The following is a 20,404-nucleotide window of genomic DNA, read 5'->3' as shown; positions in this document are numbered from 1 at the left end:
AAAGTAAGCAATGCAATTGAATGAGTGTATTTTTGTTTTGTTTTTTTTTTTTTGTTTTGTGACTAACTACGCATGTTGCAGACTAATTTACACCGCTCGATGCAGGTTTATATTTTACATGACTTAATTTATACATAAAAGGCTGAATTCTGCATACATTCGTTTGATCAATATTTTTGTTATTCTTCAATGTGTTTTTAGATTGAATTTACGATACTCATTTTTATTTTATTTTTTTTATCATCGAGCCCTTAGGATTGGGCCATCTAGTGGTTGGACGCCTCTGGATGACGTATGGCCAAAAGGTTTGGATAATAGCTACGTCGACTTAGATGCATGCGTAAGCGACAAACTCGCGCGGATAAGCATAGCAAGTAGAAGTGAAAGAGGAGTCAATATTAAACGAGAATTAAAAAGTGTTAAGAAGTTTGCAAATTATAATGAAAAAGAAAAAAAATTGACAAATATGGTTAGGTTCAAAATATAATTTCACAACCGGCAGTGTAATGCCGATCATCCTTGGTTTGGGAGGGATATTAACTGCGTTAAGCTGATTATTTCATAGGCTTTCCTCCACTGCTGCAAAATGTCAGGAGCATCACGTGATGCTCACCAACAAAAATCGTGGTAGCTTGATGCTCATTGCTGAAAAGTGCGTCATGACATCATGGTCGTCGTAAACACAATCATGACTTTTTCTGGCTGTGACCAGTGCTGTCAATATCACTGTTTCAGTCACCAACACTCATGACTAAAAACGAAACTCAAATCAGCTCACGTACACTGCTGAGATGATCAGAGGTGAGACTCAAACAGTTAGTGGATCAAGCACATGCTTGGTGACATTTTGATTAGCACCCAACTCTTGGTCACTCACTTGGTCACGACATTCTTTGCAATATACTTGACACTGACATGATTTTGTTTCAGCCGGAATTTGTCATGACTACGTCAGTGACATTTTGCAAAACTGATCACAGTCATGACAGTCACGAAAAAAAAGTCATGACATAAAGACTGACGAAGCGGTGGTCGCCAAAAATGTCATGAAGCATGTATTGGTCACACGAACCGTTTTGAGTATCACCTTTGATTAGAATTGAGTTCGTGACACTGATATGGATTTTGTTGCAGTCAGATTTTTTTATGACATTGACAGTGACATTTTGCAGCACTGCATGCCTCTTACATTCTGTACCATTAACGGCATGCTTTCGACTGTGGTTTCGTGGTTTGCTATGTATGTGTGCGTTAAACTTGACGGAAATGGTTGTAAATGTTGATTTAAGTATTGTGATACAAACAAAAAGATACCTTTCCTGGTCGAAATTCGGTTAATGTGGTGATGTTGGTTACCTAAATTATACAGTACCATTATACTACAGTATTAATATGCCACACATTCTCACACACACGCACAAACATATACAGAAAAAAAACGGACAAACTTAAACATCTAAAATAAAAACGAAATCATAAATTGTTGTTAATGTAATATATTTCTTTAAAAGAAAAACAAATGAACAAAAAAAAAAGTGCTATCACAATAATAATGAAATACTGGTTAGTACAAAATTAAATGGATAAGAAAAGCTAAATGAAGATAATAATAATAATAATAATAATAATAATAATAATAATAATAATAATAATAATTATAATATTAATAATAATAAACAAATAATAATATACTTTAAGGGGTGCAGTAGTAGTAGAACATCACTCTGTGTGGGCAGGATGCGTGGACAAAACTACTCTGTTTTGATTATACAACTTGAAATAACTTGAATTTGCGTGTGCAACATAACATATCTACAAGTGCAAATAGGTAAGTGGTGCTGTTGGTGTAGGTGTCGAAATTACCCACACACACACACACACACACACGCGAAGTGCAAAAAACGAAACGTTGTTTAGCTTGTTAGCGTAACGGCAATGGCCAGCACCGCTACCGCCAAGCAGCCGGCCAGCAACGACCACAGCAGCAGCGGGGAGCGGGTAAGAAGTGGGAAAGGAAAGAGTCGTGCAATGCTTACGTCGGTATCGGTCGGCTTCCGGCCGGTCGGGTTGGTGAAGGGGCTGCTGGCGGCACCGGCCGCAACGGCGGCGACCGCCGCCGCCGTCGCCTTGGTGTCGGGCGACGGTCTGAGCGACTGCCGCTTCGCCACGATCTCGAGCATCTCGTTCAGTATCGCGCCCTCGGCCGCCACGTCGGAAGAGTTCTTATCTAGCTCTAGGGAAGGATGAGAACGAGAAAAGAGAGGCAGAGAGAGAGAGATATTAGTCCCGCAATTTCCCACAAACAAAGGGGTAAACGGCGAAAGACAACGTACTGCCGTATGACAACCGCATGTTGAGCTCCTCCTTTAGCTGGGCGTGCCGATGCTCGAGCTGCAGCTCCTGCTGTCGTATGCTCAGCTCGTCGTCCCGCACCTTCAGCCGCGTGATGCTGCTCATGATTTCCAGCCACTCCTTCACCAGCCCCTCGTCGTTCGCGCCGAGATTGGCGGCGGGCCCGTGCTGCCGCAGCGCCTCACTTTCGCCCCGCAGCTCCTTCTCGATCGCGACGCCGCGCGTCTCCAGATCCTTGATCTTGACGTCTATCTCGGCCTGTTCTCGTTGTATCTCTTGAGCAATTCTCAGTCTACCAAAAAAAAAAAAAAAAATAAAAAAATAAGCAAAATTAGCGTTGAAGCGAATGCTAGCTGTTGGGTTTTGCAACTCTCCCTCCACTTACCTTTTCAATTCCGCTTGCCTCGATGTTTTCGACATTGCACGTATTTTCTTGATTTCGTTTTTCGATTCGTTGGCCGCACCTGCTGCTTCGTCTGTGTGTGAGTGTGTGTGTGTGTGTGGGAAGAATTCGAACAAAAAATTGTTGAAAAAAAAAATTATGAAAAAAAAGTTTGACAACCCTGCAATCGCTTGTTTGTTCTTGTGGCAATGTTTTCCTTCCGCTTACCGTCCGAACGCTCGTAGTTGAGGGGCAGCGGAGGGATGGGCGGTGGTTCCAGCTCTTCCGCCTCCTTGCGCCCGATCGGCGTGTAGCTGTTGTGGTGATGATGGTTCGGGCCGGCAGCATCGGGCGTTGTGGTGGTGGGCGAACCCGTCGCCGCCGCTCCGTTCGTGTTAAGGCAGTCGTCGGAGGCACACCGGGCACCGTAGGGAGAGCTTTCCTTCGTCTGTTTTACGGTCGAGTGGTGGCGGGTGTTTGGGCGATACAATAAGAAGCAATGTTACAAAACGTTTGTCCACCCGAGTCGATTAGTGTCACATAAACCAAACCAAACAACCGAAACCAGTTGGTTAACTGTTTGTAAACACACTATTGGTTAATGTGCGGGGTGGGGGGGTTTCGCTCGAGTGGATCGAGACGAACCAAAATAATAAGGAAAATTGAGAGAACATGCATTCTAGCGAAACGACAAACGAACGGATTAGAAACGGACTGAAATGAACAGAATGCCAAATTGTTAGTAAAAGTGTTAGCGTTACTTTATGGCTTCCCCGTTTGTTACGTTTGCAGTCATCTGCCGTGCATTACCTGTGCGTTACCATAGGGTCAGCAGTCAGGAGAGTGTGTGCTATAGTGTGGGGGGGGGGGGGGAGTTCATTTCCCCTTATCTAAGCGTGGAATGGCACGGTGTCTCGATTCATGCAAATTCATCCTTTTTCGAGCAAGTGGTTTGTATGTGTGTGTGTGCCATGTGTTAGTTAAAGTGAAATGCTTCCCTCCTTCATGGTATGATTGATGTTGCAAGGAGGTTTTCAGTTCATCTGATAGTGTCATTGGAATACACTCCGAGCTCTCTTGGGGCATATTACATTTACGAAAATGTCATGTCATATGGAGATCTACTGAAATTTACAGGGTTTTCCCAGTCACTTTCCAATGTGCACACCATTTTTTCACCTCCTTCTAGATGTTTTTTAACAGCTGTCAAGTGATGTATTTGATTCATAATAAAATTTCCGTTCTTACACATGATTTTCAACACATCACAAAGTCACACTAGTTAAACTCAATCATAGTTTGAGACGTGTTGAAAATCATGTTAAAGAACTGACACATCATTGTGATGCAAATACAACATTTGACAGCTGTTGAAAAACATCTAGCAAACAATGAAAAATGTTGCAGACATTGGAAAGTGATGCGGAAAACCCTGTACAGTTTCTACAGCTGAAATAATGTCCTTTTACTCATACATACAGGATTTTCCGAACCAATTTCTCATGTCAACAATATTTTTCATTGCTTGCCAGCTGTCAAATGTTCCATTTGCATCATTTTTCAGTTCTTTCGCATGATTTTCAACACATCGCAAGCTGGACTGAGTTTGACAGTTCTTTATGATGTGTTGAAAATCATGTGTAATAATTGAAATTTTATTGTGATGCAAATATAACAAGTGACAGCTGTTGAAAAACATCTTGCAAACGATGAATAATGCTGTGCACATTGAAGATTGGATTGGAAAACTCTGTAATTTAATTACATTTGCTTTCATCTTTAAGGTCTATTTAGTGATCGAATTCAATGTTTGTTTTTCATGACATCTCACTACATAAACATCAAATTCTATAGATCATTAAACGAATGATATTCTACGTCCCTGCTATTCAAATTGTTTTGTGCAATAAACTATTGATATTAAACATATATACAGGCGGTCCCCGAGATACACGGTTAATGGGGACCGAAAACGGCCGCAAAATACCGCGTATCTCGAATTTCCGCGTAAGTCGAATCTCGTGATTTCCAGCTAAAATTTCACTAATTTTCGTGTAATTTTGCAAGTAGGGGGCGGTTTTAGTCACTTTATGAGTTATTTGATATGATTCTGACTGAATATAACAGTTTTAAACTTTTTGAAATAGTTTTTAACATTCGATCGAAACGGAAATTATTTGGCAATATACAATTGATGTGTCAAATCAGTACAATTTTCTCAAAGAACTGTCAAATTTAGAAAACCGCGTATCTCCGAATCCGCGTATAAGAGGTACCGTGTATCTCGGGGACCGCCTGTATTTGACATTTAATAATATCTAAATTTACTCCAGTTATTGTCCAGTAATTAGAACAAATTACAAGCAGACATTTCAGCGGTTCTAGCATACTTTTGACACTCGTTTGCTGATCTGTGTGATACATGCATGCCTTGCACGTGATTTGACAGATGGCATCACGTCACAAGGCGTTTAGCAGGAACGTGCCGAAAGGACCAGAAACGCTGAAACCCCTGTAATGATGGTTATAGTGAAAACATTACAATTCCCAAAGGATTTATAGAAATTAAGAAAACGATATTCTATCATAATTATCGTATTTTGTACTGTCGTTTGCGTGGCATCATTCACTAATGGCAATGAAGGTCAGCCACAGGAATTAATTCTACCGTACAGGATAATAGGGTGCAGCTCAACATTAATTCCATTTTAAATCAACTAAATAAACATTAAAATAACTGTCCCAAGAGCAATACGGTGCCAACAGAACTCTTGACTTTGATTTGAATTTCAATTAGTTGAACCACATGCCACCAGATGGCACTGAAATCCCCCTTGATGATGTGGTAATAACCCGTTAATGAGCGAAAAGATGCAATATTTTACAACTACCACAAAAAACAAAGAAACAAAGCGTTACCAAATCTAACACGACGGGGAAACTTTATTGCCTTTGTGCCTTTGTTGTGGCAGAGAGCCGCGATATTCTAGCAATACGCATCGGCATCGAAAAAAAAGTACATCCTACTACCTTCCTGTAAGTCCTGTACTAATAGCATGTTTGTGTGTGTGTGTGTGTGTTTGTCTCTAGTTCGAAAAAAATCCAATCCAATGGCCCGAAATCGATAGAAATTAGCACGAAATTTTGTCTAATTAAATGATGCCCCTCCCAACTATTCTGAGTTCTGAGCGAATTCCGACTCTCGTTTGTTTGTTTTGTGTTGTTGTGTTGCGTCTGCAAAACGTATATTACACTGCTGTGCTCGTTCTTCCTTCTCTACTACCACCGACATGTAGCCCAGTCCTCTATTTAGTCCATGTTCCGCGTCTCAAGTACTATGTGTTTCTATAAGAGTGTAGGGGTTTAGAAATTATTATCAAAACAAAAAAAAAGGAAAACAAAGAAACGAATTTGAAGCTTAGAATCTAACAGATACAGAGCGTCTACGGTTACTAAAGTTCAGACTTCCAATTCAAACAGAGAACTCTAAAAACAAACACATGCACATGAAGAAAACAGTAACAAACAAACAAACAAACAAACAAATGAAAACTGCAATCCATCAAAGCTATTCATGCCTTCATCGAATGCAACGAGAAAAACGAACAGAAAAGAGAGAAAAATGGAACAAAACACACACAACAACAACAGCAAGCAGTATAAAAAGAAAACACGAAAAAAAGAAGCGCTTACACCACAACTAATGCTTCTCATATCAAAGCATGACTGTTCGCAGGATTGTGTGGATGGATGGAATCGGTATATGGAAGAGAAAACGGAACAAAAAACCGCAGCGCGAAAGAGAGAGAGAGAGAAAAAGGAAAAGAAACATACGTATGAGCCACACCACAAAAACACCGCTTTTTCCGAGCTACCAAGCGCGATCAATCCCTTAAAAAAAACAAAAGGTCCCACCACCAAAAAGGAGGCGGCCAGCCCCCTCTCAGAGACCCTCGCCGCACGTACCTTGGATTTGTCCTTCAGCTTGGGGGAAATTTTGAACCGCAAAAAGCCCCCGCCGGACGAGGGGCTGGTGCTGCCGCCCCCGTTCACCGGTTCCGGCTGGCCGTTGACCGCGAGCAGATTGCTCGGGGGCCGGTCCTTGGTCGGGGACGCCTCCTTGCTGCCACCAGCGCCGTCCGGCGCCGTCGGTTTTTTGCGCCCATTGAAAAACTCCGACACCTTCTCGATGATGCTTTTGCGGCGCTCCCGGTCCTTGCCGCGCTTGGTGGCGGCGCCCCGCACCCGCACCTCGCTGTCCGGCTCGGTCGCCCCGCTGTGCACCAGGTTCGGGTCGGAGATGTAGTCGGTGAGCTTGTGGGGCAGCGGCGGCGGGTCGGCCAGTTCGCCGGTCGCCGCACCCAGCCCGGTGCTCGTGATCCGATAGCTCGGCTGCTGGCTGTGCTGGTGGTGCAGGTGATGATGGTGGTGGTGCGCAAGGGCCGCCTGGTTGTAATGGTGATGGTGGTGGTGGTGCTGTTGCTGCTGCTTCAGCATCGACACATCGTTGACGCTTTTCGAGGTGATGAGCTTCGTGCGATGGTGCTGCTGCTGCTGCTGCTGCTGATCCTTGCACTTGGCGTCGTCGGATTTGTTCGGCTCGGCCCGGTTGTTCGCGTCGTCATCGTCGTCGGTGGTGGTGGTGGTGTTGGTGAGGGCGCGCATCGTGAGGTGATACTTTTTGCGCAGCAGCAGCACCTGGTCCTCGGGCGACAGTCCCAAATCTTGGTTAGATTTCAGGCGTGCCCGGGAGCGGGCCTCCTCGCGCAGCTGGCCCGTCGTGGGGCCCGCCTCGCCACCGGCACGGGGCGTTACGAGCGTTACGGGCGTGACCGGTGCGGCCGGCCCACCGTTCAACGGGTGGCCGGCTGCCCGGGCAGGCGACGGGCCGTCCACCGCGGGCGGCACGTCGGCGACACCGGCGGACTGCTGCCCGCCGAGCGCGTTGCTCCGGTTGCGGCTGCGGTTGAGGCGCTTTTCCGCGTTCAGCTGCTTCTTCGTCTGCAGCTTGTCCATGACTAGATCGTGTATGAGATCCTTCTGCTTCACGCGCTCCTTCGCGATCTCCTCGATTTTCTTCTCCACGCTCTTGGGCGGCTCGGGCGTGCCGGCTGGTGCCGGCGATTGTGGCGATTGTGGCGATTGTGGCGACTGCTGCTGCGGATGGTCTGCCTTCGGTGACGCCCCGGGCACACTCTCCGCTGTTGCGGGCGGCACCGCCTCGGGCAGGGGCAGCACCACCGTCGACCCGTCAGCCTTGGGCGATTTGCGCTTCGCGCTCTTCATCACCTCGAGCGAGTCGCGCGCTTTGCTGATCTGCTGGATCTTCTGCTGCAGCCGCTTCACGTACTTCTCGTACCCGATGTCCTCGATGCTTTTGAGCGAGTCGCGCCGCACGTCCTTCCGCTCCAGGCTGCTCCGCTTGCCGGACAGCGACTCGACCGAGATCTTCCGGGCCGGACCGTCCCCCTGCTCCTCCTGCTGGTCCTCCTCCTCTACATCGCCGGCACTGCCCCGGCCACTGCTGCCGGCCGACGGTTTCGGGCTTGCGACGGCCGCACCACCACCGGCGAGGGGGCGGCCGCTGGCTTCCAAGTGCGCCGGCCCCACGATCGTGGTGGCGTCGCTGTCCCCGTACGTGCTGTCCGTGGCCGTGCCCGTGCCCTGCGACGAGCTGACCAGCAGCAGGCTGTCCTCCTCGATGTCGGCGTCCAGCCGCAGCCCGGGGCAGGCCCCCGGGAACGTGCCCTTCCCGGGCGGCTCCTCGTTCATCGGCGTCTTGGCGTCGTCCGTCGCGAGCAGGTACGCGCCCTGCTCGATGTAGTCGAGCTGCCGGCCCGCCACCTGGCTGTTGATCGCCTCGACCAGCGGTGCCGCGGACCCGTACACCGGCGGCGGCGGATGGTACACCGTCCGCTGGGCCGCCACCGCCGGGTCCATTATCTCCATATAGCCGCGGTTCTTCACCACCATCCGGTTGGTGGTGGAGTACGTCTCGATGCAGCTTTCCTCCTCCGAGCCGGTGTCCATGAACTCGATGTCCTCCAGCGCCAGATTCCGTATGATGCCGTCCTCGGTCGCGAGCGGAGCAGTGGCGGCCAGTGGAAGTACCGCCCCCCTTGCGTTCGCCCCGCCGTCGCGCTTGGCCGGCAGCCGCAGATGCTTCGGCTTTTGGTTGCGGCGCACCGTAGCGCCCCTGCCCGCCCCGAGCCCAAACTCCAGATCGACAAAGTTCTCCGAGACGGCGTCGTCGGCCGCCCAGTCGGACAGCTCCGTCTCGGTGAGGTTGTTCTGCGTCGTCACCTCCGTGTCGTCCGGCGAGTCCGAGTCCGGGTCCTGCGTGGCGGCGGCGACGGCCACCAGCGGCGGCAGCATTTCGCCCGCCATCGGCGTCTGCTCCGCGTCCGTTTCGCTCTCGGGCGGCCGGGGCTCCCCCAGGCTGAGATGGGTCGGCTTCGACGGCACGGTGCTGCGCTGCGCCTCCAGCACGAACGGCAGGTTCTTGAGCGTGTCGAGCTTGTGCTCGTGCAGCGAATCGAACCGGAAGCCGCCGGTCCGCTGCGAGACAAAGTTGGAGAGAGACGGCGCCGTGGTGGTGGTGGCGGCGGCGTGAACCTCCGCCACAGGCTCCTCCGGCTTGGCAGGCGGTGTCGGTGTGCTAGCACGCTCCTCTTCCTCCTCCTCCTCCTCCTGCTCTTCAGCTGGTACTACCTGCTCGTCGGCGGATGGCTTGCGTTCCTCCTGCAGCGGGTGCTCCGGTGCACTCTCCACCACCGTGCTGATGCTGTCCTGGTTCATCTCGGCCTGCAGCAGCTGGGCCGCTATCTGCGTGTCGGGCGGCAGCCGCTCCATCAGCTTCAGATCCTCCGGATCGCCTATGTACCGGCCGTCGATGATCATCAGGCTGTCGATCTGCATCAGCTCGCCGGTTGCGTCGCGCACCTCGAGCCGCGGCACGAACCGCTCGTCCCCGTGCTGCGTCTCCGGGCTGGTGGTCGAGTCGAGTATGAAGTGCGGTATGTCCTCCACGCTCGACGTACTGCTGCTCGTGCTGCTGCTCGAACTGCTCGAACTGCTGATGCCGCTACTGTTCGAGCCCGACTCGGAGATGCTGTCCGACTCGATCTCCTCCTGCTTGGTCCAGGGCACGTCCAGCGGCACCTGCAGCGTCGTCTCGTGGCATCCCTCCTCCTGCTCCCTTTCCTCCTCCACCGCTCTCTGCTGCTCTTTCGGGGCCTGTTGCTCCGCGGAGCTGCCGTTCGCCGTCTGCTCGATCTTGTTGTCGTTGCTGTCGTTCCGTGCGTTGCCCGACGCCGCGTCCGGCACGGCAGTGGAGTTGGTTGGGCGCTCGGGTACGATTGCACCAGCCAGCTTCGAGGGCGCGATGCTGAAATCGAGCGTCGTTTCCACCAGCGACCGGTCACAGTTGGGCGAATCGGTCGTCAGGTCGATGTACGCGTGCTTCAGCGCACCGATGTACTTCCGCTCCGGGCCTGCGACCGGCTCGTGGGTCGCCCCGGAGGATGCCACCTCCCGATGGGTCGGGGACGCCGTCGTCGCCTTCCCCTTTTCCGGCGTCACTATGTCGATAATTTCGATCACCTCCACCTCCTCCTCCTCCTCCTCTTCGCCATTGTTGTTATTGTTGTTGTTGTTGTTGTGGTTGTTGGCCTTGTTGTTGACGGGTGTGTGGTGGTGGTGGTTGTTGTTGTTGTTCTGTGTGCCGTTGCTGCTGTGGTTGTTGTTGTTGATGCTGTTTTTCAGCTTGGCAGCATGGTCCAGGTGGCCATTGCTCTCGCTCGGCTTTGCCGGCGACCCGTTCTGGGACGGTGACGTCACCGGCGGCTGCTCCGGCGGCTCCTCCTTGGGCGGCAGGGCCGGGAAGCACTCGCTCGACTTGATCTCGTTCAGCTTGTTCTCCACCAGCGTGGTGTTGATCGTTTCCACCAGCGAGGAGCGCTTGTTGGCAGCGCCGGCCACCACGCTTCCCACCACGTTCGGTTGCCCGTTGCCTGACCGCTTGCCCTCGTACACGTTCTCCTTCTCCGTGTCGTTGGCCGACTCGGTTGGGCCGGGCGCTACCGGCGCTGCTGGCACCGGCACCGCCGGCGCACTCGCCTTCAGGAACGGTTGCAGCGTCGGACTGACCTGTACCGCCGCCGCCGGGTTGAGCAGCTTCTGGCACTCGGTAATGTTCGAGTGGAACGTTTTAAACTTGGAGTCGAGCGCCGAGGCCGAACCGGACTTGAGGATGCCCAGCCCGGTCGTGCCCTCGCCGAGCAGGTACTTCTTCTTCAGCTCGAGGCTCTTCTTGGACGCGATGCCCTCGGTGCTGGCCGTCTTGCTCAGGACGTAGTCGCCCGGCCGCGGCACGGCCAGCGGCGCCCGGTTCTGCACGAGCTTGATCGTCGGGTCGACCTCGACCAGCGGCTTAAACTCCAGGTGGAACGACGGCGGCACCCGCTGCGGCTGCTCGTCGTCAAACTCCGAGTCGGTCGATATTTCCGTCGAGTTTACCTCCGAGTTGGAAGCACCCTGGGGAAGCAGAACAAAAATGGAAACGGTATATTAGTGTACAATTTCAACAGGGGTCTGTGCTCTGTGACAACAGGGGGAACGAACAGGAAAACGGCAAACATTCCAAGTTTTTAGGAGATCAACACAATCGGGCAGCGGTAAGAGCGCTTTGGAGCTGGTTATTGCGAGGGCATCGTCGTCGTACGTCGCCGCTTTTTGGCGAGCGGGATGCAGGTTAAGCGTCACAACGTTAGTCGGTATCTCTGCGTCGTTAGTGTCTGTGAGTGTGTCTGGGGACTAAAACTGCGCCAAGGGCCACATTCCAGCATTGTAGGCTTTCGCGAGACACAAAGTTAGTATTAAAACAATGATAAAAAGCAGTTATAAAAAAGTAATTGTTGAATATTGGAAAATTGTGATATTTTAACATCACAAGCGCGTCATTTGAAATTCGGTTTTGATTTATCCACCCATATTTGTCCTGGTGGCTTTGGGGGAGAGATTTTAATGGAGCGTGTTTTGAGGGTTCATAGTGTACTATCTACACAATATTTTAGGCAAAATCGTGGCACAGTGTTGCCAAATCCAAATTCTCGGAAACGGCTGGTATGTTTGGTGATTTTGTACTGTATTTCATAAAAAAAGTACAAATTGTGGTATAATTATAGCAGGAATAAATCCAATGCAACAACAATCCGACAGAGGGAGATAACGTATTGGATGATTTCATCGGACAATGTTTGGTTTGTTGTCATGCCCATCAGACTGAGTTAGAAAGTTGAGGTGACCAATCAGGGGTGAGACTCAAGCAGTTGGTACGACCATCACATGCCTAGTGACATTTTTGCAACTCTTGGTCAGTCACTAGGTCGCAACATTTTTTGTCGGTATTCATCACGATAGTCATGGGAGATATGCAGTGTGTGCGAGTGGTTCCAAGCAACAAAATGAGCCTATTTTCTCAGAGCGAAAAAGCATGCTCATTTCGTTGCTTGAAACCACTCGCCAAGTATGTCCCAAGAATGTCGTGATTATCATTGGGAGAAAATGTCATGGCCAAGTGAGTGACCAAGAATTGGGTCCTACAAAAAATGTCATCAAGCATGTGATTAGTGCACCAACTGTATGAGTCTCACCCCTGATCATGACAGTTGTGTACGTGACCTGATTTCAACTTCGTTTCGGCCATGCGTGTTGGTGACTGCAACAGTGCCATTTGGCAGCACTGATCTCAGCCAGAAAAAGTCATGACTATTCATGCGACGGCATTAAGCTCAGCTTGTCCGTCAAAGTCCGTCGGGCTTAACTCAAGCACTCGCACATCGCGTTTGACATGTCGTGCCGCACTTCCATTGAGTATCAGCAATGGACATTAAGCTATCACGATTTTCGTAGTGCATTGTTTTCGGTGGTCAGCATCACGTGATGGTCATGACATCTTGCAGCACTACATGGTACACGAAGAATGAATGACAAGTGATGTGAAATATTGCCAGCCCATGAGGAGGCCTCAAGAAGACTGGTGTGTGACCTTTGTTTGGTACATCAAAAGTATCCGTGTTTACCCAACTGTTGTACAGGCCAGCACAAGGCGTGTCGTAGGATCAGTAATTAACCCACATAGTACTAGCAATGGTGCTTTACATCCAGTTTTTTTTCATTTTTTGAATATAACCGATGTTCACCCTGAAGATGAGACGAGATGCTGTCGTGTTTTGAATGGATCAAACCACAGCTTTTAAACAATTGAATTAAAGTTTGAAGCGCGGGCAAGGCGAGCAACGAAAATGATAAAACAAATTAAACGGGATTAGATGGCCAGACGGGTAAGTAAGAAAGTAAAATAAAAAAAAAGAAACAATATACACAATGAAAAGAAATATCCAACCAGATGGTCGCAATAGACACACAACAATAAGAGCAAAACTCCACGTAAAACAACGCAAATTGTAATGAAAACAGAAACAAAATAAAAACGCAACGAAAACACAACACAGCGTCACACCGTAACACAGCAAGTTTACCTCTCCGGTGTGGGGATGTTGGGGAGTGGTGTGTTGTGGGGACAATATTCACTTCACGCGAGCGATCGATCGGAGTGTGCGTGTGTGTGTGGTGTGTGGTAGCGAGAACACCTACCATCACCCACACACATAAACACATAGCTGATGCGACGGATCGCTCCCTCGTCGGGCGGGAAGAAGACAACACACCGACACAGGACACAGGTACAGAAACAGCAGGTGGACACGCTTAATTTTTTTTTTTTCAATTGCCGAAACTATCTGTCAAACTAGAGCAGCGGCTCGACTTTAACGGACGGAGCCCCATTTTGTTTTGAGATTGTTTTTTTTTTTTGGTAGAGATGTGGCTGTTTGGTGGCTTGTTGTATAAAATAGCGCAAATGTTGCTGTTGGTGGTGGTGGTTATGATGTATAGAGCGTTTAGGCAGGCAATGTGGAGACACACGGACACGTACGAAGAAACAGAAACACGCTGGATGGTGCACAGGTAGATGAGCACAGAGGTGAGTGATGGGTTGAGCACACAGGCTGCACTCGACAGGGTAGAGGAACTTGGTCGTGTTGGTCTAATCGCTAGATGGTAATGAAGATGTGAAGATATGGCTTTCCTCGCGACTACACATTTGACAGATGAGGATGGAGGATGCTGTGTTGCAGGTGGAGCAGGAGGAGTAGTAGAATATAGGCAAAGGTATATGGCACAAACAGAGAGCGTCAGATCGGGTGTGTCTTCGACGCGTCTCCGCGTTTACGAAATGTTGCAGTTGTCGCGCGTGCGCGACGTATCGCCTGCTCCACGGCGCCGATGGTCGTAGCTGCTGGACGCGACCGACCGACCACCTCCACCAACGGAGCCGGCAGCAGTAGTAGTGGTCGGGTAGTCCTTGCGCCCACCGTACTGCAGCATCCGGGACGGTTGCGTGATGGCCTTCGTCTGGATGCGGCTCATGGCGGCCGCGCCCGAGCTGCCGTACGACGAGCCCGCAGTCCCGTAGCCTAGTGCGGCCGAGCGCGGATGATGGTAGCCGCCGCCGCCGCCGACGCCGCTAGCCGTCGGATGGTGATGGTGATGGTGGTGCGAGTACTCCTCCTCGCTGTCATTCTCGAGCATCTCGCGTATGTACGGGTTCGGGTCGTTGCGCGTCAGCTGCGTGCGGATGAACTTGTTCGTCTTCTCGTGCAGCCGATGGCTGCGGTCGACGATGTGCCGATCCTCGGCATCGTACCGGCGCGCGTACTGCGTGCGGGCGATGTCCCGCGGCAGCTCCCTCGAGCTGGACGTGATCGTCGGCACGTGGCCGGCCGTTTTCGAGCGGCCCAGCGGCACCGTAGTGCCGTAGTGGGAGGTCGCCGGCGGCATCTCCACCTCCACCGGGTAGTACGGCTCCTTGTAGTACTTGGCCGGGGTACGCTGCACGGCGACCGGCACCTCGTAGCACGCGGCCTCCCGCCGGTTCGCTCTCGGGACGTACTCGTCCGGGTCGTACGAACGGGGCAGCGGCTGGTCGGGCGGCGACGCTACCCCCGCATGGGCCGCGCGGGTCGCCCTCGGGATGTACTCCTCCGGGTCGTAGTCACGCGGCAGCGTCGGATCGGGATAGTCGTACAGGTCCGCCCCGCGCCGATTGATGCGCGGCACGTACTCGTCCGGATCGTAGCCCTTCGGGATGGCCTTGCGGCGCAGGGGCCGGGCCCGCCGCACCTCCAGATCCTCGATGCGCTTCTCCAGCGCCTTCACGTCCGGCTTCGGCTTCGCGCCCCCCTCGTAGTAGGTGACGCCCCGGTCCAGTATTGCCTCCCACTTGGAGAAGTCGGTCGTGCGCGGCCGGGGCGACTCGCGATCAATGTCCACCTTCGGGGGCTCCACCGCGCGCCCCTCCTTCGCTCCTCCCCTCGCCACGTCCGTGAGTGAGCGGTTCTTGCGGGACTTGTTCGCCCGGTCGGTCTGCCAGCGGCGGGCCGGATGGTCGCGCAGATTCGCCAGCTCCTCGTCCGAGCCGAGCTCGAGCTCGAGGTGGCGCAGGCGCGGATCGACCAGGTGGCGCGACCGCACCGACGGCTCCACATCGTACCCGAAGTCGCGCAGCTCGTCCAGCGATTGCTTCTGCTTGAGCGAGCCCCTGCGCTGGCCGCTGCCGGGCACCGCCAGCCGGTCGTACGACTTGGAGCGCCGCAGCTTGGACGAGGCGCTCGGCTGGCGCTGCCGGCTGTCCGGCACGACGAAGAACGTGTCCACGACCGCATCGTTCTGCTTCACAAACACCTGCTCGATCGCCACGTTCTCGATGCTGGCGGATTTGCGCGCCCGCCACGGATCGATGCAGAGCGAGTTGTCGAACGCGGCCCGACCTGCAGCCCGGGCGGCCGTCGGGATGGGCGAGGTGCTCGTCTCGGTGCGGTCGATCTTCTTCTGCCGCCGGAGCGGGCGCTGGGGCTGCGACTCCGGCGGACCGGCGGGCGGCACCGGTATCGGTTCCTCGCGCGATGCCTTCTCCTCCAGCAGCTGCTTGTAGGCCTGGAAGTCGGTGCGGTCGCGGCGTGCCGGTGCCGGCGGCTCGTACACGACCGGCGCGGCAAAGTCGGCCCCGACCAGCCCGGACGTGATGTCCTTGAGGATGTGGGCGTAGTCGCCCGACATGCCCTGGGTGGACGGTTGCGGCTGCACCGGCTGCTCCCCGTCCGCGCTCGTGTGCAGCGTGTACACCTGGATCGTCTGCGGCGGTGGCACCAGCGGCATCGCCGCCGTCTTCTTGAGCGATTCCATGTGGTCGAGGATCTGCAGCGGCTTCGGTTCGGGCTTCTTGGTCGAGCTGATCACGTCCGGCATGACGGCGGCAGGTTTGGCGTTCGTCGAGCTGTCGACCAGATCGGACCGGTTCTGTTTCGGCTCGGGCTCTTCCCGCTTGCACAGCTCCTCGAACAGGTCCAGCTCGGTCTGGGAGGCGTCGGTCGCGCTGAACAGGGCCGCAAACGCATCCTTCGAGTGGTCCTGCTCTTTGCCAGCCTTGACGCGCGATTGCTGCAATTTGTCGGTGAGCTGGGAGATGGTTTCGTTGAGCTTGGCCTCCGATATGCCTCGGCTGGCGGTGGTTTTGGTGGAGCCTGAGCTGCTCGTCGCTGTGGAGACGCTGGTGGTCGACTCTACGCTACGCTTACTGTTGCTGTAAGACGGACCAGATGGTTCCTGTTTCGTCGGACCCTGCTTATTACCTACCGGCAGGTTGTCCACCTTCTTTTCAACCGTCCTCTTCTCCACTGTCGGCGCCTTCGGCGGTTTCGGCTTCTCCTCCTCTGCCAACAGTTCGTCCAGATCGATATCTCCGGTCGCCGTCACATCGTCTCCTATCTTCTCCAGCAGATCCTCAAACTCGTCCACCTCTGTCCGCTTGCTAGCAACCTCCTTCACCTTCATCTCCGCATCGCGGCTCAGTATGCCCCGATGGCGATCAATGTCCGCCGGCACGTTCGGCATGACGAAGGATTTGCCCTTCGCCGCCGAGGAAGCGCTCTGCCCAGCGGCACCGGCCACCGAGGACGGCAGCACCGCGCTGCCCTTCTTCACGTACTGCTCCTTGATTTGGGTCGAGCGCTCGAGCCGAATTTGCATCTTCTCCTCGCTGCCCTGCCGCTTCTCCGCCTGGCTCGACTTAACGCTCGGCGTTCGGATCACCTCCATCTTGGGCTCCGTCGTGGTCGAAGGACCAGCCGCAACCACCTGGGCGTTGGCCCGCTGCAGCTTCTGCAGCTCCTTGTGGAAGGAGGACTTCTGGCGCTGGCGCGGCACCGGCACGTCCTCGTCGAGGGCGACTCCCGGCATCAGCTCCATCACGAGCTGGTTGATGCCCTCGCGATAGTGCGGATCGATGCGATCGTCTGGCTCGGGCGCAGCGGGCTGCACCGTGAGCAGCGCGCTGCGCACGTCCGAGAGCGTTTTCGGCGGTTCGGGCGCTCGCTCTGGCTGTGCTTTGGTGATTGGTTGCTGCTGCTGCTGTTGCTGCTGCTGCTGGTTGGCGAAAATGGCTTCGTGCTTTTTGCGCAGCTCCTCGAAGCACTGCTCGTCGGAGGAAAGCGTACGGCAGCGGGTGTGAGGCGGCGTCGGGCTCGGTTGAACGACACTGTTGGCTTGTGCTGGCAGTGGCGACGCCGCCTCCACCTGCACCTCTGGTTTCGTGGGCTTATTGCCATCCTTCTTTTCGGGTTGTTTCTGCTCGGGCGACGCGACTTCTTGCTGCTTCTTACTCTGCTGCTGCTGCTTGCGCTTGGTCGGGGGCGTCGCAAGCCCATTGCACACCACCTGCTTCTTCGTCTCCTCCTGCCGCACCCTCTGCTGCTTCTCCTCCACCGTCGGCGCACGGTGCAGCTCGAGCATGGAGATGGACTTTTGCGACAGCGGATCCTTCGAGACGGCGGCGAACGCCGACTTCGGCGCGGCCGGCTTGCTCGGACGTTCGGGCGGCTCGGCGGACGGTTTCAGCGAGATCTGCACGCTAGAAATCACCTTCCTCGATGCGGTCGGCGTGCCAGAAGGAGGAGGTGCTGGAGTTGCTGTCGTTACTGCTGCTGCTGCTGCTGCTGAGCTCGCCGGGCTGCCAGCCTTCCGACTGGGCGCTGCTGCGCCCGCTCTCGCCGCTCCAGGCACCAGCTTCACTGCCGGCGATGTTGTCTCGCTCGTCTTCGCCGTCGCTGCCTTCGCGGATGGTGGTGGTGGTTGCGCGGCAGGCGCCACCACCGAGCCTTTCTCGGGCGCCGCTTTCGGCGGCTGTTGCTGCTGCGGCTTCCGCTTCTTCTGCTGGGGGTCCTGAAAGGGCTGCAAAGTAAGTACATCGGTGCTGGGCTGGGAGGCGCCGGAACGAAAGGTGCTCGAACCCCCCGAGCTCGACCTTCGCTCCCCGTCTCCCTGCGGCTCCTCCTCCACCACTTTACCTAGGGCGGTGGGCGCTGCTGCTGCTGCTGCTGCTACTGCCTGCTTGCCGCTCGCTGTCACCGCTGCTTCCACCGTCTCCTCCGCACCGTGGTTGGTCAGATCGATCAGCGAGGACGAGCGCGTGTCCAGCTTGGACAGGCTGGCGAGATAGATCTCCTCGAGCGTCTCCTGCATCTTCACCGGCATCGCTATCTTAAACGCGGGCCGCTTGATGGTCAGCTTCGGCACGGTCTGCTGCGGCGCAGCCGGCTTTGTCTCCTTCGCCGCACCTCCACCGGACGCCGGTTTCTTCGCCTTCTTGGGCGACTCTTTGCGGGCCGCGGGGCCCGTGGCCGCTTTGCCGTTTTTGCGCGTCTGCTTCGGGCTCGATTTGTTCGACCGCGACTCCTCCACGATCGCCTCGAACGTGTCGACCAGCTCGTCGTTGACGTCCTGCAGCAGCGCCTCGAACAGCTGCTCGTCCGGATCGATCGGTTGCTCCTGCTGCTTCGGAGCCGGCTCCTCCTTGCGGCGTACCGCGGGCGATTCGGTCGGCTTCGGTGGCTTCACAGCGGCACCGTTCGTCACCCGCGGCTGGGACGCCGGCAGGGCCGCCTCCGTTTTCGACTTGCGTATCGGCTGGAAGGCGAGTATGTTCTTCCTCGGCGGCAGTGGCACGACCGGCGGCTTCGGGGGCAGCACGCCCCCCCCACCGAGCGCCAGCTTCCGCACCGGGCCGGGCGATTCGATGCTGCTCTTGCGCGAGATGGCCGGCGACACGACGGCCGAGGACGGTGGCGTCGCCGCCGGGGCGTTGCTCGCCTTTGCGCCAAAGTATTTGGCCAGATCGACGTCGCTCGGCTTCTTGCGCCCGAGGGCCGGCGAACCTTCCACGCTCGAGACGGACGACGGCGTGGTGCCGGTGGACTTGCCGGCACCGCCCGGGAAGTACCGGGCCAGCCCGTTGCCCTGCTGCAGTGCGGCAACGTCCTTGTTCGGGAGCTGCTTGCGTGGCTGCTGCTGCTGTGCCTTCTGCTTCTCCGCGAAGAACTTGGCCACGTCCTGCTCGCTCTTGACGCCGACCACCTTTGGACCGCCGTCCACCGCGGACCGGATCGACTGCATGTTGCTCTTGAACTTTTTCGCCTCCTGCCGCTTGGAGCGCTTTTCCGCCTCGAGCTGCTCCTGCTTCAGCTGGGCGAGAAACTCGTCCGGCTCGGGGTCGCCCGCCGCCTCCCGGGCCAGGCTCGACCGGCGGCTGTTGCCGGTGGACCGCTGGCTGTGGGGCGAACCGCCGTCCGGTTTGCTGTGCCTGCGGCCGGCCAGCTTCTTGTGCGACGGGGTCGGCGAGGCTGGCGGCATCGCCGCGGCGGTCTGACTCTTTACCACCGCCAGCGGAGACGGTGGAACAGCGGGGGCTGAGCGGGCAAGCTGCGGTGACTGCTGCGGTGACTGCTGCGGTGAGGCTGTATTAGTGCCGACGGGCTGTTGCATCGGTATGGAAGCGGATGACGAGCGTAATGGAGGCGAATTCTGTGGTGATGGCGCCTGCTGGTGTTGTTGTTGTTGTTGTTGTGGTGGTGGGGATGGTGTTGTGGTGGTGCTTGCTGTTGGTGGTGAGATTTGTGATTTCGGTTTGATAAGTGTGGTTAGGCTGTTCATGAGGCCGCCGAAAAAGGAGGTACTTTTGACTTTTGCCGAATCGGGCGCGCTACCACCGGCTGCTGCACCGGTCTGCTGGCCGGTCGGTTGCTGCGGCTGCGCCAGCGCCTGGTCGGCACCACCCTGCTGCGCGTGCAGCCACTGCTCCCGCACGCTCAGCTTCTGCAGCATGCGCTCCTTGATGGCACGATCCTCGGCACTTTCCACCGGTCCGGTCGGGGCGGGAGCAGCCTTGCCCACGGTTGCCTGCTGCACGGTGACGACCTGACACTTCTAACACAATGCACACACACATACACACACGTACACGCCGATGGGGTGTGTTAGGAGGAAAACAGTTTCCGTGTGATTTGGATAGTTTGAGATCAATTTTGTTTTGTTTTTGTGCGCACAAACCAAAACGCAACAAAAAAGAACACATAATTTCGTTTCGTTGTTGTTGATGTTGTTGTTGTTGTGGTTGTTGATGAAATACATGAGAAAGAGACAGATGGTAGGTACGCGGTTTTGCACCGCCGAAAACAAAACAGGGTAAACGAAGAAGAAGAAGAAGAAAAATGGAAA

General features: G+C 54.5%; 1 protein-coding gene across 1 annotated transcript in view; it reads right to left on the bottom strand.

The window, feature by feature from the left end:
* The window catches only part of LOC1272045 (F-actin-monooxygenase Mical), a 68,473-nt gene that overhangs the window by 2,453 nt on the left and 45,616 nt on the right, over positions 1 to 20,404 (bottom strand). Inside the window, exons 10-17 of the mRNA XM_061641682.1 lie at positions 14,028 to 20,113; positions 11,321 to 11,333; positions 6,701 to 11,269; positions 6,428 to 6,460; positions 2,963 to 3,182; positions 2,738 to 2,828; positions 2,334 to 2,644; positions 2,037 to 2,233 (exon numbers count right to left, since the gene is read on the bottom strand). Of these exons, the coding sequence (XP_061497666.1) occupies positions 2,037 to 2,233; positions 2,334 to 2,644; positions 2,738 to 2,828; positions 2,963 to 3,182; positions 6,428 to 6,460; positions 6,701 to 11,269; positions 11,321 to 11,333; positions 14,028 to 20,113 (11,520 nt within the window). The remainder of the gene's footprint in view (positions 1 to 2,036; positions 2,234 to 2,333; positions 2,645 to 2,737; positions 2,829 to 2,962; positions 3,183 to 6,427; positions 6,461 to 6,700; positions 11,270 to 11,320; positions 11,334 to 14,027; positions 20,114 to 20,404) is intronic.

The sequence above is a fragment of the Anopheles gambiae genome, chromosome X, assembly GCF_943734735.2.
Source record: "Anopheles gambiae chromosome X, idAnoGambNW_F1_1, whole genome shotgun sequence".
Taxonomy (NCBI): Eukaryota; Metazoa; Arthropoda; class Insecta; order Diptera; family Culicidae; genus Anopheles; species Anopheles gambiae.
This window is presented reverse-complemented; position numbering and strand designations above follow the sequence as displayed.